General features: G+C 48.2%; 1 protein-coding gene across 5 annotated transcripts in view; it reads right to left on the bottom strand.

The window, feature by feature from the left end:
• LOC121057283 (dual specificity testis-specific protein kinase 2-like) overlaps window positions 1-16,254 on the bottom strand; it is a 45,183-nt gene that overhangs the window by 22,805 nt on the left and 6,124 nt on the right. For 3 of the 5 annotated variants that reach the window (XR_005813736.1, XR_005813737.1, XM_040531175.1), the window contains exons 1-7: window positions 14,820-14,883; window positions 8,499-8,698; window positions 3,768-3,889; window positions 3,571-3,619; window positions 2,400-2,549; window positions 905-1,078; window positions 235-318 (exon numbers count right to left, since the gene is read on the bottom strand). Coding sequence is in view for 3 of the 5 variants with exons in the window: in XM_040531175.1 (XP_040387109.1) it covers window positions 235-318; window positions 905-1,078; window positions 2,400-2,549; window positions 3,571-3,619; window positions 3,768-3,889; window positions 8,499-8,698; window positions 14,820-14,835 (795 nt within the window). In the remaining 2 variants the exon portion in view is untranslated. The other 2 variants (XM_040531178.1, XM_040531177.1) reach the window with 2 other exon arrangements.

The following is a 16,254-nucleotide window of genomic DNA, read 5'->3' on the forward strand; positions in this document are numbered from 1 at the left end:
CCCTAAACAAAACTGTTGTATCTCATATTGTTGATGTAACAAAAGTTTTCAAACTACAGATGATTCCACTTACACACTGAACATTTTGTCATCAGATTTTCTCATGAAAAACACTCTGGAGAGAAATCTGAGCGTGCACATATGCACGTGTGTCAGGTCTGTATGGTCCCGAGAGAAACCACAATCTGGTATCATGGAGAAAACACTGTTAAATTTGGCTGCAAAAATCATTACCTGAGTCCTGGGAAGCACTTCAGGATCAGCTGGTATCCTGCCCAGGATTTCACAAAGGACAATGCCAAAGGAAAACACATCTACCTGCAAGATGAGGAGAGGTAGGACCAAGCATACGTAGAAGAAGCAAAGCATGCAAATGGGAAGTACCGATGACTGGGTTCTTCCATTAGTTAGCTAAGAGCCCATCAAAGGTGTGTTGAAGATAGAGGCAGCAAATCAGTTGTTCTCAGGTGAACTTATACTTCTGAACCCACCCAGAAACACCATAGCCTCACGTGGAGCTGAGCCTTATCTTTGGGAAACATGGACCCATGCCACGCTTCAACGTAGTTGGTGCTTCTACCGTAGCTCTGGCACCCCCCATAGATCCCATAACAGCTTCACCAGGCTGTAACTCTTCCAGCATATTCTTCAGAGAGGCTTCAGTGTGTTCGTCAACAGCAGTAATCCATTTCCCTACGAGTTTAACTTAACAAGGCCACACATGCAACATCTAAGTTGCTATGCAGAACATTGTTGAACAAAGGTCCTGATAGCAGAACAATGTTTCCTAGGGAGGGAGGGAGGGAAAGGCTTTTCTGCTGTTGGAACATGTCACCAGCAGACATCCCTCATACGTGCTCAGGACCTCTGATGATGAACAAGGAGCTGGTAAGCACTGCCATACCTTCCGGTCATAGGGCTCTCCCCGCAGCATCTCAGGAGCCATCCAGAAAGCAGAGCCCACCAGAGAAAGCTTCCTCTCCACATCCTTCACAGGCAGCTCCACCACCTCTCTGGCCAGCCCAAAGTCAGTCACCAGTGCCTCACGGCCCCGTGGCGTCACTCGAATGAGGCAGTTCTGAAAGGAAGCCATGGGGGGTAAAACATGAGATGCCCAACAAGGAAAAGCCTGCACACTTCACTGTGCAGCACCTCACTGGCCCTCAGCCCCTGCCATTACTGACTCTCCTCTCACCAGAGGCCTGCATCCTGGCAGCACACACTGACCACATCTGAAGCCAGAAAAAGTCCTTTGAAGGAGCAGTTCCCTAGCCTGTGTCCATTGGAGGCTTTTGGTTCACCATCCATCCCATGCCCAGAACTGTCAGGAGCCCTCACCATGCAGCCCTGCTTGCTCATCACCACTGTGCCTCAGGCTACCTCCTGATACAGCCTTCCAGGACTCAGTGCTGGCACTCCATCCTAACTAACCTGAACTGAGATCTGCAAAGTTACCTGATATGAACACAACGATCCACATCCTTTCATCTGAAAGAGACCTAGAAATGTGCACATCAGCCTTGTTCACTGTTCAGTCAAAGGCATGCAGATCACAGTCACAGCCCTTCTCGCTGCCCAGGGTTGTACGTCCCTAACAGTGTTTTCTGGAGGAATTTCTACAAAATTATCTTACAGATTCTCAGAAACCCCAGTGGTTTCAACCTGTTCAGTTCCCCAGGATTTCCTCTTGGCATCTGCTCCCAAAGAGCTAGCAGAAACTATGAACATCTTCTCCAGATGGTTCTCACGGACAACTAGGAATCAAGTAAACATATATACACTTCTCTCCTGTATCTTCAGCCATCATCACAGCAGATTTCCCAGGTCTCTCCTGGGAAGTATGAACTTTTTTCAGGGCTGAACCTCCATAGTGAGACAGAAAGGACATGCAGGAACCTGCAGCACTCACTAACTTTCCACAAGCATATCCCAAACTCATCAGTTATCACCAAACAGGAAATTGCATCTCAACTGACTTCAGAGCGCACGTGCCAAGAAATCCATCATCAGAATGAAACAGACTCGTGCCTTGTCCTCCCATGTAGTTTGTGATTTCCTAGTTAGGAACTGAGCCAACCAAACAGCCTGAGATTACAAAGGCAAGTTTGGTTCCTGTACTGATGTCTTTCAAGACTGTAATGCTTGAATGGCTTCCACGCTGCCGACCTTCATCAATATTTGATTTTTTCCTTAAAAAGCTGAGTCTTCTGCTTGACAAGCGATGAATGTAATGTAATTACAGGTTTTATCAATAAAACTTCCTTGCCTGCAAAGGGATTAGCATGGAGCAGAGGACCAAGAAGAAGCCTGAGGTCTCCAGGTTACAGCCCTAAGTGCCTCTGTAGGGTCCCCTAACATAGTTGCCCTTCAGGGGTGACATCCCCTTTCCAGCTGTGTACCTTGGAGTTGAGATCTCGATGGTAGATGTTCTTGCAGTGCAGGTAGATCATGCCTCTGGTAATGTCAGAAGCTAAGTCCACTTTCTCCTTCCATGTCAAAGTGATGTCTTTGCTGGCCAGGAGCTCCTCCAGGCAGCCCCCATTCACATACTGCGAACAGAGACAAAAAGCAGGCACCTATGCAGCTGGACACAGGCTCTCGTGGTTCTGAGCTCTCCATCACCAACCCAGGAGCTCCCAACCTCGGGACAGAGATAATAAATGCCACCACACACAAGGGTCCCTGTGCATGGTGTAGTGCTAATACCCCTCCTGACACAGCAAGACACTGATGGTCTCTGGTACTGCCCTGCTGCAGGGACTTCTGTATAAGCCAGCATGGCAAACAACGTTCCACACCTGCACTGGGGACCTGTGCTGTGCCTTCATGACTTGTTGGCAATGGTGGGGGCCCCTTCCTGGGTGCCCACCTCAAACCAGGCAGTGCCATGCAACACTTTTCCTCTGCACATCGCTGCTGAATGCCACTACATTATCTCCAAGTACCTGCTGCATCCAGCCACCTGCTGCCCCCTGCCCTGCCAGGCTCACCTAGCAGTGGTCTCCTCTGTCCAGTGAGAAAATGCTCACACCAACCCTTGTACTGCTCCTCCCATTGCACCCAAGAGCACGGGGCCAAGGGGACCCTTCCACAGTCCTCACTCACAGGCAGCAACCAAAAGGCAAAAAGCCTTTTGCAGGGGCTCAGTCAATGCCTCAGGCTGCTGATGGTGCAGGAACAAGACAAGGCCTCTCCGGTACCGGCCGAGGCTTTTCTATTAAACCACATCACCACATCAGAGCCACAGTAAAGTTCCTGCCAGTCTGCATCTGCTCTACTCCTGTTCTCCAACCAGTGGCTCCTCTGCTCTTTGGGGTGGTACTAGACCACCCTGAAACGCTTTCTGGCTATACTTCTTGAATCTCATGGTCCTATAGTGACTGTGCCCACTTCAGCCATGAGCAACTGGGAGGCAAAAAGAACCAGAATCTTCTCTAAGGCAGTCTTACTAGTACAGACTCACAGGCTCAAGTGTCAGATATGCATTACAGGATATCTGCCATCCTCCCTACCAAAGAACTGCACAATCCTTGCCTGCCTATAGCACACTTACATGCAAGAAACTTTTACCTCCAGAATGGGGTACAGCTTGTCATCCTTCACACATATCCCAAGGTACCTAAGCAGGATGCACCAAAAAAAAAAAAAAAAAAAGAAAACAAGCCATCAAGGTTCTGTTTATTCCCTTTCCACAGAACTGCTTTATAGACACTGACCAACTCCAGCCCCTGCCAGTGACACCAGTCATGTCCAGAGGATGTGCCCACCTGACAATGTTGGGGTGGGACAGCTTCTGCAGCAGGCTGATCTCACGTACAATCACCTCTTCGTCCACGTCGTTCTTGTAGATCTTCACCACCATCACTTTACAAGCAGCAGCCTGGGTCACCTGGATCCAAGGTTGGAGCAGGACATCTGTTAGCTTACAGATGTCTTCTAGCCCCTCTGGACAACAGTATCTATTCCCAACCGAAGTCCTGAATCTCATTTCCCTGCTGCCCAGAGCTTTGCACAATGATTTGCACAAGGGCAAGGTGCTGTCCCTCCCACACAAGCTCCAAACCAGTGATGTCTGACTTGGAGGCCGGAGACAGCTAAATCCCTCCTGTCACAACACAGCACAAAGCTGTTTCTCAGCCAAAATTCAGGTAACTTTGGCTGGAGCAATTCCTCAGCCCACACAGAATTACAGAAGGGCCGACCTTTTCCTCTCCAATGCCTTACATTCAATGGCCCATCCCAACCATAGCCTGCCCACCTCCATCCCTCCTTCCTGCCTGGGTCTGGTCACTGCACAAGGTTGCTGTCAGACTTCTCATCCCTACTGCTTTCTGAGCCCCTGCCAACACCTGGCTCCCCATCTACAGTCTCTGCTAGACAGACACAATGAAGCAAGTGCAGAGCCAGCTCATCTCTCCCCAGTGCCCCTGGACAGAGGCCCTGAGTCTTCTTCCCATTCACATGCTAACCTGAACCTCTGCTGTGGATTACCAGACATATTTCATTCCTAGGGCTTCCCTCTAGCAGGGATATGGGAAAGTAAAGAACAGAAAACAAAATGTTGTTCCTCAAACTTATAACAGACTGAGCAGGCATTTTTAAGATGAAATTTGCTGTCCCCCATGAAACTACCATGGTTGGACAGTACTGCATGCAGGGGTTTCATGCAGGCTGCAAGACATACAGGGGTCCCCCAACTTTCAGCATGGACAGGACCACCCAAGGTCCACTGCAACTCATGAAATCTGGGTCGAGGATCTGAATAGCAGATTCCAGATCACATAACAAGGCATTGTGATACTTTAATATTTCAAACGTTAATCAAAGTCAGCTTTATGGAGACTCATATATGAGGTATGGCCCACACTGATGTCCTGACATTTGCCCCAGAGTGAATAGAGAATTCAGTGATGTTTAACTTTCTCTCATCTTGAGGTTTAATTTTTTTTGTTTGCTTTCACATCAAAATCGTTCAAACAGCATAAGATGGCTTCAAAGCAGCAGTCTGAGACCCAAAGCATCACCCACTGCTCTCTGTGATGACTACTTTAAGGTTACCAGAACATGTGAGGAGAACAAAGAGCTGCATGTAAGACCTAGCTAAGCTGAAAGGAGAGAAAGGTTGATTATAATCAGGATCACAAAACAAATTGTCTTGGAAGAAACATGAACTGCTGCTTCCATTCTGAAGGAACACAACCTGACAGCCTGCCTGTATATTCCAGCAGGTCATAAGGAAACCAGGGCTTTGACAGCATCACCTGATGAGACATCATAACCACAGTTAGTCGTTACTCAGGGGGGCCAAACTGGGGGACCTCCAGTTACTGGGGATCAGACTTCAGGCAACACCCACCTCATGCAGAAAGGCTGAACTGCTAGGTCATGATGGAGAGCCCCCTGAGCTGGTGTCTTCTCCCCATAATTCATTTTTAACTTCTTGCCTCCTTCCTCTCTAGCAACAGCTGATTGCTGGCACAATAATTAGGGTAATTAGTCAATTTTATAGTGCTACCCATCACAGTTCAACAACAGACAGCTCCTTGCTTTGTTAGTCCATAACCCAGCACTAGTCTTCTGTCAGCTTTACTGTTAGCTTAGAAAAAAAAAAATACTGAAATGGAAATTTAGGAGATAACACTTGCTCTGCTCTGACAAATCAGACTTGTTCCCTATCACAATCCTGACTCTGAACTTGGAAACAAGCTTCTATGATAGAAAAGATTATTAAAATTTTCTTTGTATTGGACAGATCCCACTGAGCTTGGAGAGACTGTAGCACAATAGACACTCCTAGGCTGATCACAGGCTCACTGAGGCACCTGCAGTCAGAAGGCCTCTTCAAAGCTTGCAGGCCCTAAGACTACCCTGGCCAACCTGGAGCATCCCTTGGCCTGCTCTAAGTCATGCCCTGTCCAGTTCTGCCCTAGATCAGTGTGCAGAGAACCCTCCAAGGTATTCTCACTTCATGCTAAAAACTGATGAGGGTAAAGGCCCAGTGTCAGCCTCAAGCAGCGAAATAAAGGTGAAAATCTGGCAGTGGGAATTTGCAGACCATGCAAATGGGAGTAGAACTGTACTTCCTAATGCTTGTGAAGATTTTTGGGGGCCAGAAGATGACATTATTCAGAGGTTCACCTTGGTCAATGCCTTAAACCAGTGCCAGAAAATAAATCACTTTGCATTTCTCTCCTGCTTTTGAGCACCTCAGACCCCACACAGCAGATAACTGTCAATGAAAGGAGCTTCATGCCTTCCCTGAGCAAAACTTGTACTTGAATAGTTCCTTATTCCACATCAGAAAACTAATACTGAGAAAGAGGGAAAGTACCTTGTACTCAGGTTACGCATTACATAATTCACTGAGCAGCAGGTCATGCCCAGATCCCTTGGTCTGAGTCACCATGTGAAACCAAGTGAATCCTTCTTCCTCAGGACAAGGGATGGCACAAACAACAGGCAGCCTTTCAGTGCCAGCATCACATACAGAGGAGTCTACGTCCATGTGGTGGGAGTGCTTTGGAAGACAGCATCCACATTGGCAAAGAGTTTCAAAGGACCATCACCAGTGATGCTTTACAGCAGGGGCACTGCTGCTTAGGGCTATGAGTCTACAGGACACTGGCTGATCCGAGAGGAATGTGAGTACTCAGTTACTTTTGTGCTCAAGTCCACAGACAAACGTCAGGTCCCTACAAAAGACTTGTCCTTGTACCAAGTCCTCCTCCACTGTCCTCTAACTATTTAACCCATACCATTGTTGTTTGTTTGTTTTAACATTTCTTTTCCTCCTTCTGCTTCAGGAATTTATTCCATTTTCATTCAAAATCCATGCATCCAGCCCACCTATTGCTGGAATCTCAATTTACTGCTAGGGCAGGAGGAAAATGTCACACACAGAAGACAGCAGTCCTTACTATGAAAACCTGCTAGATAAAGGAAAGAGAAAGTGATGGCAACAATATGCTGTGTAAGTGGGGAAAGGAATTACTGGAGGGAGGGTATGGTGCAGAGAGGAATTGGTCATGTATTGCTCCAGTCTGAAAACAGCTGCCATATACCCTTTGCTGGAGATACCCTTTGAACAGCATTAGTGCACTATCACTGGACCTGAAGAGCACTGAAAGACCATAACACCAATCCCAAATGCAACAAAGGAGGAGACAGAGCTTTAAGAAAGCAATGTGTATTTATCTATCCAATTTGCATGTTTTCTGCAGCTCCAAGGCCAGATCTTGCCAATCTGGCTTCCCTAGGTTCAATAGGCCACACTTGCTTACACCAGCTAGGGATCTCACACAGTAATGTCAGAGTACTCCTCTGGCAGAAGTATCTTATGGTGGCCGAGAAGAAATATACGTTCCTGGTGTCCATCCTGCACCTGGTCAAGATAACGAGCTAAAAGTGATGATGTAGCCAGGCCCAATTTGTTTCCACTGAGTCTGTGTCACACCCACACACACAATCAAGATCCGTGTCAGCAACCACATTCTAGAGTGTGCTGGAAGAGAGATTATGTGAGCAAATCTGGCCACATTGCAAAGCATTCTCACTTCCTAGGTAGAGGTCCCCCTTTCATCTAGCTGTTCATAGAGAGAACAGTGATGACTGAGGGTTGCAGGGAAAGAGCTCCACGCCCCATCCCTTCACCCCAAATAAGCAATGGTGAGATGCTAAAGTATTCCTCAGCTGAGGAACAGCACTGGATGGGGAGCAAAGCTAGCAACACCCTGGATCCTGTGCTTACTAAGAGAGGGTTAAACTCCCACACCAGTGGAGCTTGATGTAGGGAGCGACTCAGAACAGCCCCAGTGAGAAAAGCAGATTTACCTTGGTGATACACCATACACATCAGACATAGGCTTGCATGGAGCCATAGATCTCCTGACATGAAGGCAGCAGAGGCAAAAGCGGACAAACCAGCAGCCTGTCCCACTCTGACTGTACTCCAAGTCACCTGCTCTTCCGCAGCATCACCAGTAACACATAGCAGCAGAGGGGTGATGGCAGTGGCATCTCCAGGGGGTGTGGGTGGCAGGTATTCTGGGAGACATATGCAACTTGATTTTACATTCCTTTTCTCAATGTATTTTGTCACAGTTCTGACAACAAAACCTGCACAGAGCATAAATATCCCCGTAAGTCATCCAATACCACTGTTTAGTTCCCTGACAAGCCTGTTGTATTGGTAGATAATAGTCAACAAACATTGCTTGATCAAGTCCTCCTGTCTCATTTTACACTATGGAAGGGAAGATGCATATCAAAGGTGATGTGCTAGGTGCGCAGAGGGGACGTCCTCTCCTCCCTCACCTCAGCCAACCTGCCAGGGTGAGCCAGGAGAGATGAAGATGAGGAAACAAGCTGGGGGATGGTTCCTCAAATGAGGCACCATCTGCACAGACTCAGCAGGTACTCAGGTGCTCTCACAAGGACTGTGGGCCTATACTTCACAGCAGCAGTCTCATGCTGCGTTGGGTCAGTCCCAGCACTTTTACCTTGTAGACCTTGGAGAAGAAGCCACTACCTATCAGTTCAGCGTTGAAGTTTTCCCAGAACTCCAGCTTCCTGACAGCTGTGCGCAGCCTTTGCCAGCGGTCCATGTGGTAGTAGGTGTCAGACGATTCGCCATAGTACTGCATGGGGTCGGAGGGCTCTGGTGTGATTAGCCCTGCCTTGCACATCATGGTGGCAGCAGCTGAAACACAGTGCATTTCACAGTGAGCCAAAAGCAGCGTTTGTACATCAAACAAATACCTGCACTAGAGACCAGAGCTGGATGAAGCCTCAAGAACAGAGGGGCAGTAAACAAGGCACCGTTGTGCCATGATGCACCTTGAGGTACACGTTGCAATGGGAAGCATCCATGGGCACTCTCCCTCTGATAAGGGCTTAGGCCTGCCATATGCAGGTTGTATTTGGACTTCTTTATACCAGCATTTAAAGATGTCAAATCAGCATATATTCACTTATCCTTTCCAAGGGTCTAGGATATCAGCACGCATCGCCATCACCACATGATAGCGCAGCCCAAGAAAAATCTGGTGAACGCTATCTTACTCAGCCAGCTTACACTGGGTTAAAAGCTACCATGTCAAAATTGGGCTTTTAACATAGGTCACATGAGACTTACTAATGAATGCCACATTCATCATCCCAGACCTCTAGACAGGCCTTTGATTGAGTATGCTAGCACAACACATACAATCTTAAAAGGGTCCTTACTCAGCAGGTACCTTCTGTTTATTACAAGACCTAAAGAATCAAACGAGGAACCGCCCCAACAACTCTCTTCCTATCTGTGTAACCCGAATCTGTCTCCAACCACCCAGCTCCCTCTACTAAATTATCTCGTTTTTCTACTGCTCTGATACTTAACTCTACAGCCCCCTCTCTCCATTCCCGTTTCTGCCTTTAACAGAACCAGGTTCAGACTCCTTCAAAGCCATATGTCATCCTTTCATTCCTCCTGCATCACTTGCCTCCAGTTATTTCCAAAGATGCAGGGGACACAAATCCAGAGGAAGAGGAAAAAGGGCTTCTGACACTGTCTGAGGTCTGAATAAGGTACCTACTTCTAGAAAATTTTTAACAGCCGTTAGTCCACTACAATGTTGTCCTAGCACTTTCCACTCATAGCACGTGCTCAGATTCCTGAGCCACTTCGCCAGTCTGTAACTGAGACAACAATTGACAGAAAGGTGAATCTTCAAAGCCTCCACCTGAAGCAAAGATAAGCTCTGACCTTCCTAAGCTCCTGTCCTAGGTGCTGCACTGCAAAAGGAGCTGTATTAGCATCCCTTGATCTCATGGATTATTTCAGGACTACTTCACTTTTACAGAGTGATGTAAAATCTGCAGACATGCATAAAATACTTGCACTAACCTCCACATCCATCCACAGTCCAGCAGTTGCTGCAGCCAAGATTCAAAGAGAGAGCTGCCAAGTGGGGACAGACAGATGTGGTGTCAGGGCTAAGCTGGGACAGGAACTCAGGAAGAGCTGAGTGCGGGTGTGTAGATGGTACTGAGCAGGGCAGAAATCCCTGGTACAAACAGCAGGCAAGCTCTGGGCTGAGACTCAGGGAGCTGCACAACAGGGGAACAGCAGCACGAAGTTCTGAAATCAGCCAAACCTGAAAGCTGCTGACACTGGACGGTCCCACACAGACTGCAAGAATCTAGTCCCACCAAAATCAAGACAACACATGGGCTCCTACTTCATTTCATAGCAAACACCTGTAGGACCAGGGCCCCAAAGCTGCCCATGAGCAGGAAAGGTCTCATCACCACCAACCAGTGGGCATGAAGAGTGCTGAGATCAGGCATGAAGTGTGAAAGAAGTTAGAGCACCCTGCTTTACACCCACTCTGACCCAATGACAGGCAAGCCAGGAACCTCATGCGATGGGACACTGCTGCAGGGACCTGCCTGGAGGTTTTTGTCTTGGGACAGTCACTGCTTCTGACAGGCAGCCCTGACAGACCCCTCCCGCACTGCCAGCACCCAGGCAGCATGCCACACACCAGTGCAAGGGAAGGGGATCATTCAGAAACAAGGGAAAGAACCAACTTCACAAGTCAATCAAACTCAGCACTGCTAAAAGACACCATGCTCTGGCTGTGTCATTCAAGGCATTACCTTTCCACAGGGACAATTAATCCAGATCTCTCTGGCATGCAAAACAGCATGGCTTTGGCAGGGCTGGGGGCATGGCTGCAGCAGGGCAAGGCACCAGCATAAGGTGGTGGCAGGATGCAGCAAGGTGCTATTTTTCACTCAAGGTTGTGCTCAGCACGCAGAGCCACCAAGCTGAAGGGTGGACACAGGATATGCTTCAGGTCCAGGACAAGTGAGCAGTGTTTCACACTCAGACAGCAAGAAACAGATGAGTTCCCTTACATTCTGCAGAATTGGCCAGGACGTAAGTGGATGGGTCCTGATGACCTCATGCTGCCAACGAAACACGGAGAAGGAATGGCAAAGGGTTGCTCTGAGCAGCAGGAGACCTTCCAGTTTCAAGAATGCACTCTGAGGGTGCACCCAAGCTCAGGACAGAGGTTTGCTCTCTCTTGCTGTATGGATAAAGAGAGAGTCAATGCAGCAAGCCACAGATTCACAAAGGAGCACCAGTCACTCACTAACAGAGCTGTGGCGAGTACCACACCCCCAGCTGCTGCTCTAGCCCCTAGAGACACAAACACTTAACCAGCAGGCTACGAAAGCCTCTCCTTCAACTCTAGTAAAAAAAAAGAAATGGAAATTAGAGATTTTCTTCCGTATAGCAGCACACGTACAGGTGCCTCTCTCCCCTCACCTCCTCAGAACCCTTCCTGCCTGCAGGGTGATCCGGCACAGGCACAAACAGGTCAAGCAAGCTCCTGGGGGGCTGCCTCTTCCACAGGGAATGGCTTTCTTTTCAGAGGCCTCTCTGTTCAGTGCTTTTCCCACATACCATCTCTTCCTGCCATGACCTAGTTCATCAATTGCCCCTTTGTCCACAAAAGGATCCCCACAACATCCTCAGCATGCTGGGAATGGGCCCTTGTATTATGCTAGTGAGTGGGAGCCAGGACTTTATTTTCTTTTCATAAATGTGGCTTTTTGTCCCCAGATTAGTGTTGACATGTAGGCTGGGGAAGAAAACAGCCTTTCGAAATGCAAAGATTTATTTCAAGTCTTCCTAGGAGCCAGGGAAGGAGGGGCAGAGGGTGGGAGAGAGATGCGGAGCACTAAGGTCTGTCTCAGAAGAAAAGCCTGCACCCACAGGCAGAGCACATCCTCATATCATCCACGAGGTTTGAAGCATCCAAAGCTGCACTTCTGTCTGTGTGAGCAAAATATATGGGCAGCTACTCATATTGCTGGAGCTCCCAGATTTTCCCCGCTGGAATTCAGTCTATGTGAGGAGAGCAGGCTTGGGTACAGGAGGAGACACCAAGCCCACACACATTGCTACCAGCTGCCCTGGCCCTGTTGTGCCAGGCTCTCCTACAGCCTCAAAGGAGCTGCTTGTCCCCTTCAAAGCTGTCCTGCCTGCAGGAATAGGGGAGAGAGATGGAAAACATGGTGCCACTTCTACCACCCTCTGGAGAAAAAGATGCATATCCCCATGCCTTCAGCTGTGCCCATAGCAGGTGGGGAGCTTCATCTGTGTGTGGCACCTCCCAGTTCTGCAGGACTGTGAGACACATTGGTGCCATGCCCACCGCAGCCAGGCATGTTACTCACAGGCAGACAGGAAAGTCCTGAAGGCTATATAAAATATCATTGAAGAGAACTTGCTCCCTGACAGATTAACTTGAAATTAGCTGCCATTCTGAAAAGCAAACCTGAGTCTTCTTCTGATCTTTCCCCACCTACAGGTACTGGAAAGACATAATAAATCATAATAAAGCAGTGAAGAGAAACTGAAGGAAGGAAGTGCCGCATATGTTAAAGATCAGAAAACTGTTTCTGAAGTATTTGGACAAACAAGGTATATAAGTAGTAAAATCTAAAAAGGTGAGATATTTTCTTTTTTGTTCGTTTGTTTTATTTAGAAAATCTCATAACTAATTAACCTGTAAACCCTGAGTGGGTTTATAGAAGTGATTTAGGCCAGTCAGTCTCACCTCTGTCCCTGGAAAGGTGTTGGAACAGCTTGTTCTGGATGCCATCTCCAAGCAATTGTAAGAGAAGGAAGGTTATGAGGAGTAGTCAGCATGGATTCACCAAGGGGAAGTCGTGCTCAGCCAACCTCGTTGCCTTCTATGATGGCATCACCAGCTGAGTAGGTGGGGGGAGAGCAGTGGATGTCATCTACCTTGACTTTAGCAAGGCTTTCAATACTGTCTCCCACGACATCCTGCTAGCAAAGCTGAGGAAGTGTGGGATAGAGGAGTGGACAGTAAGGTGGGTTGAAAACTGGCTGACTGGCTGAGCTCAGAGGGTGATGATCGGTGGCACAGAGTCCAGCTGGAGACCTGTGACAAGCGGTGTTCCCCAGGGGTCGGTGCTGGGTCCGGTCTTGTTCAACATCTTCATTGACGACCTTGATGAGGGAACAGTGTCTGCCCTCAGCAAGTACGCTGATGATACAAAGCTGGGAGGAGGAGCCGACACGCCAGAAGGCTGTGCTGCCATTCAGCAAGACCTGGACAGGCTGGGAAGATGGGCAGGAAGAAACCAAATGAAGTTTACCAAGAGCAAGTGTAGAGTCCTGCACCTGGGAATGAACAACTGCATGGATCAGTACAGGCTGGGGGATGACCTGCTGGAGAGGAGCTCTGAGGAGAAAGACCGGGGGGTCCTGGTGGACGACAGGTTGGCCATGAGCCAGCAGTGTTCCCTGGTGGCCAAGAAGGCCAAGGGGATCCTGGCGTGCATTAAAAGGAGCATGGCCAGCAGGTCAAGGGAGGTGATCCTCCCCCTCTACTCTGCCCTGGTCAGGCCTCCCCTGGAGTACTGTGTCAGTTCTGGGCTCCCCAGGACAAGAAAGACAAAGAAAAAGATCCAGGGATCTCCTGGAAAGAGTCCAGCAGAGGGCCACAAAGATGGTACGGGGCCTGGAGCAGAAGAGACTGGCTCCTCCAGCAACCTACTTGCTCCCCTCCCTGCAAAGACAAAGTCTACAGAGGAGAATACAGGATGATCCTCTCCTCCAAGGAGCACTGAACTCCAGCTCCTGCACGTCTACACATACTGAATCAAGTCCCACTTGACATGTTTTTCACAAAACTGATAAAGACTCATCAGGCCAGAATACATAAAGATATTTAGGCAGCTAAGATACAGTTTGGCTTCCAGCAAGGCTAAAGATTCAGGCACCTCATTATCCCAGTGAGAACTTGGCTTTTTTTGCACCAAATTTTGGGTTAGTTTTACCCAACTATTTGCAAAGGCCTGGAGGTCTCCCCAGTAACACTTCCCATGCACACAAAGTACCAAACCATTGCCTGCCTGATGGAAAATCTGTGGGTATTTTGAAGGAAGAAAAACACGACAAGAACAAAGGAAAAGACATGCTACAGGATAGTCAGCAGCAAAGGCTTCAAATTAGCTCACCTTTCAAAACGGATGATGATTGACAAGGCATACTGTTTCTTTGAAAAAGAAAGGTGCAGAAGAGAGGAAAAAAAAGATATAACTCAACAATCACAAGCCTAATCCCACACAATTACCATCTATTTCTGCTCCCTTTGCTACATTCTTTATGCATTTGCCATGACTTTTATTTTAGTTCTGAAGACTCATGGTATAAGATCCTTAACTGATGTCAAAAGGCACTTACTTCACCAGCATACATAAAACATTTTCCCCCCACTATCTAATTGACGCTATACAAATTGAAAAACAAAGCAGGGCATGTGGGTGTTTAAAAGAAAGCTCAGCATGTGGGAACTGTCAAGCATTTGAGCTAGCTAGAACATCCCCAACCCACCTGCTTCATTAAGAAAAATGCATCAGCATGAAGAAAAGCTACTGTGACCTTACTGCTTAAACATTTCAGAGGCTGCATCTGCTTCCAAGCATGGCTAAGAGCAATTACAGTAACTTGCCTCCTTTCACAGGCAGAGATGAGGGCTGGAGGCCATGGAAGGGCCTGGAAAGGATGTGGGGGCTGTATTGTCAACACACAAAGGGCTCCTTGCAAACCCAAACATGCTCTACAGCTGGTGAAAGCTAGGCCCCTTATCTTTGGGGTATCCACAAGCAAATCTTAACCACTCAGTGTGGCTCCTAGAAGCCAAGAGATTATTTTTAGCTCAAGGATTGTTCTTGGTACAGATGGCCAGAGTTCTAAACTGGAATAAAGGCTTGTTACTTCCATGCAGTACCATTGGCTCCCCGCATGATGAATGAGCCTCTGTATCCATCTTTCCTCAAATGCCAAATAGCAGTAACAGCACCTTACTGGTCTTGCTCAACATTCTGGTATGTTATGTAAACCCCATCGAGGAGAATCACTGTTGTCCGTTGTCATGGAGAAGACAATTTCCTGCCCCACAGGTCCTCTCCTGCACACCTTGCTTGTCTTCCCCAAGCATTTGCTACCTACTGTCCGCAAGTATGCGCCAATGCTAGAGACAGCCATGTGCCAAGCTGTGGGTGCTCCAGAAGCTCACTGCAGCAGTAATACCTGGCACTAACAGTATTTTATATGTTCAATAAGCTGCTGGAGTTGTACAAACTCTTCACCATCCATTTCTGCACTCTAGGAACCAGGTGGGGAATAACTTGATTTTACATGTGGAAAACCATTAGCAAATGGCTCAGTCACAGAATTACCCAAAGTACCATTTTGGAGAGGGCCCAGCGAACCTAAGAACCATACTCCAATGGTACCTTTGTACCTTAGAGATGAGGAATGAGCTGAGTGGAGCAGACAGCTAATGGGGACCCATTTCTTGTTGACTGCTGTTCCTACAAACTAGAAGCAGGTGATGAAAAAAGGGTCCAATGGCTCCAACTCTGATGCTGGCTGCCATGTGGGATGGGGACAGCCTGGATGGACCACAAAACCCTGCTCTTCTGAGGCCATTCCTAGGAAAACACTGACCATGATAAACTGAATTTAAGGTCTTAAGATTTTAAGGTCTTTGAAACCTCTGGATGAGCAGACACCAGTCACCAGGTGTCTGAGGTGCTCCAGGCACCAGAGCTAAGTTCCCCTGTGACCTGTGGAGAGGCCCACGGTGGAGCAGGCTGTCCCCCTGCAACCCATGGTATTACCACAGCAGAGTAGATTTCCACACTGCAGCCTATGGAGGAGCAGCTGGATCTGACCTGAAGGAGGCTGTGGCTTGTGGAGAACCCCCACTGGTGCAGACTCCGCGCTGGACCTGTAGACCGTGGAGAGGAGCCCAAGCAGGAGCAGGTGATATGTGGGGAGCTGCCACCCATGGGGGACCCATGCTGGAGCAGTTTGCTCCTGATGGATGGACCCTGTGGTATGGACCCATATTGGAGCAGTTCTTGTAGAGCTGTGGAAAGTCCACACAGAATCAGTTCCAGAAGGACAGCATCCTGTGGGAAGGACCCCACATTGGAGCAGGGGAAGAGAGTGACCATGAAGGAGTGGCAGAAATGAAGTGCTATAGACTGACCACAGCCCCCGTTCCCCAGCACCACTCAGGGGGAGGAAGTGGAAGAGGGTGGGTGGAGGGAAGTTGTTTTTATGTTTTTTGTTTCTTAGCTCTAGCTTGTTAGTAATAGGTAATATTTTTTTCTAATCTCCCTATGCTGAGTCTGTTTTGCCTGTGACGATAATTG

Source organism: Cygnus olor, chromosome 19 (genome assembly GCF_009769625.2).
Source record: "Cygnus olor isolate bCygOlo1 chromosome 19, bCygOlo1.pri.v2, whole genome shotgun sequence".
In the NCBI taxonomy this organism is placed as follows: domain Eukaryota; kingdom Metazoa; phylum Chordata; class Aves; order Anseriformes; family Anatidae; genus Cygnus; species Cygnus olor.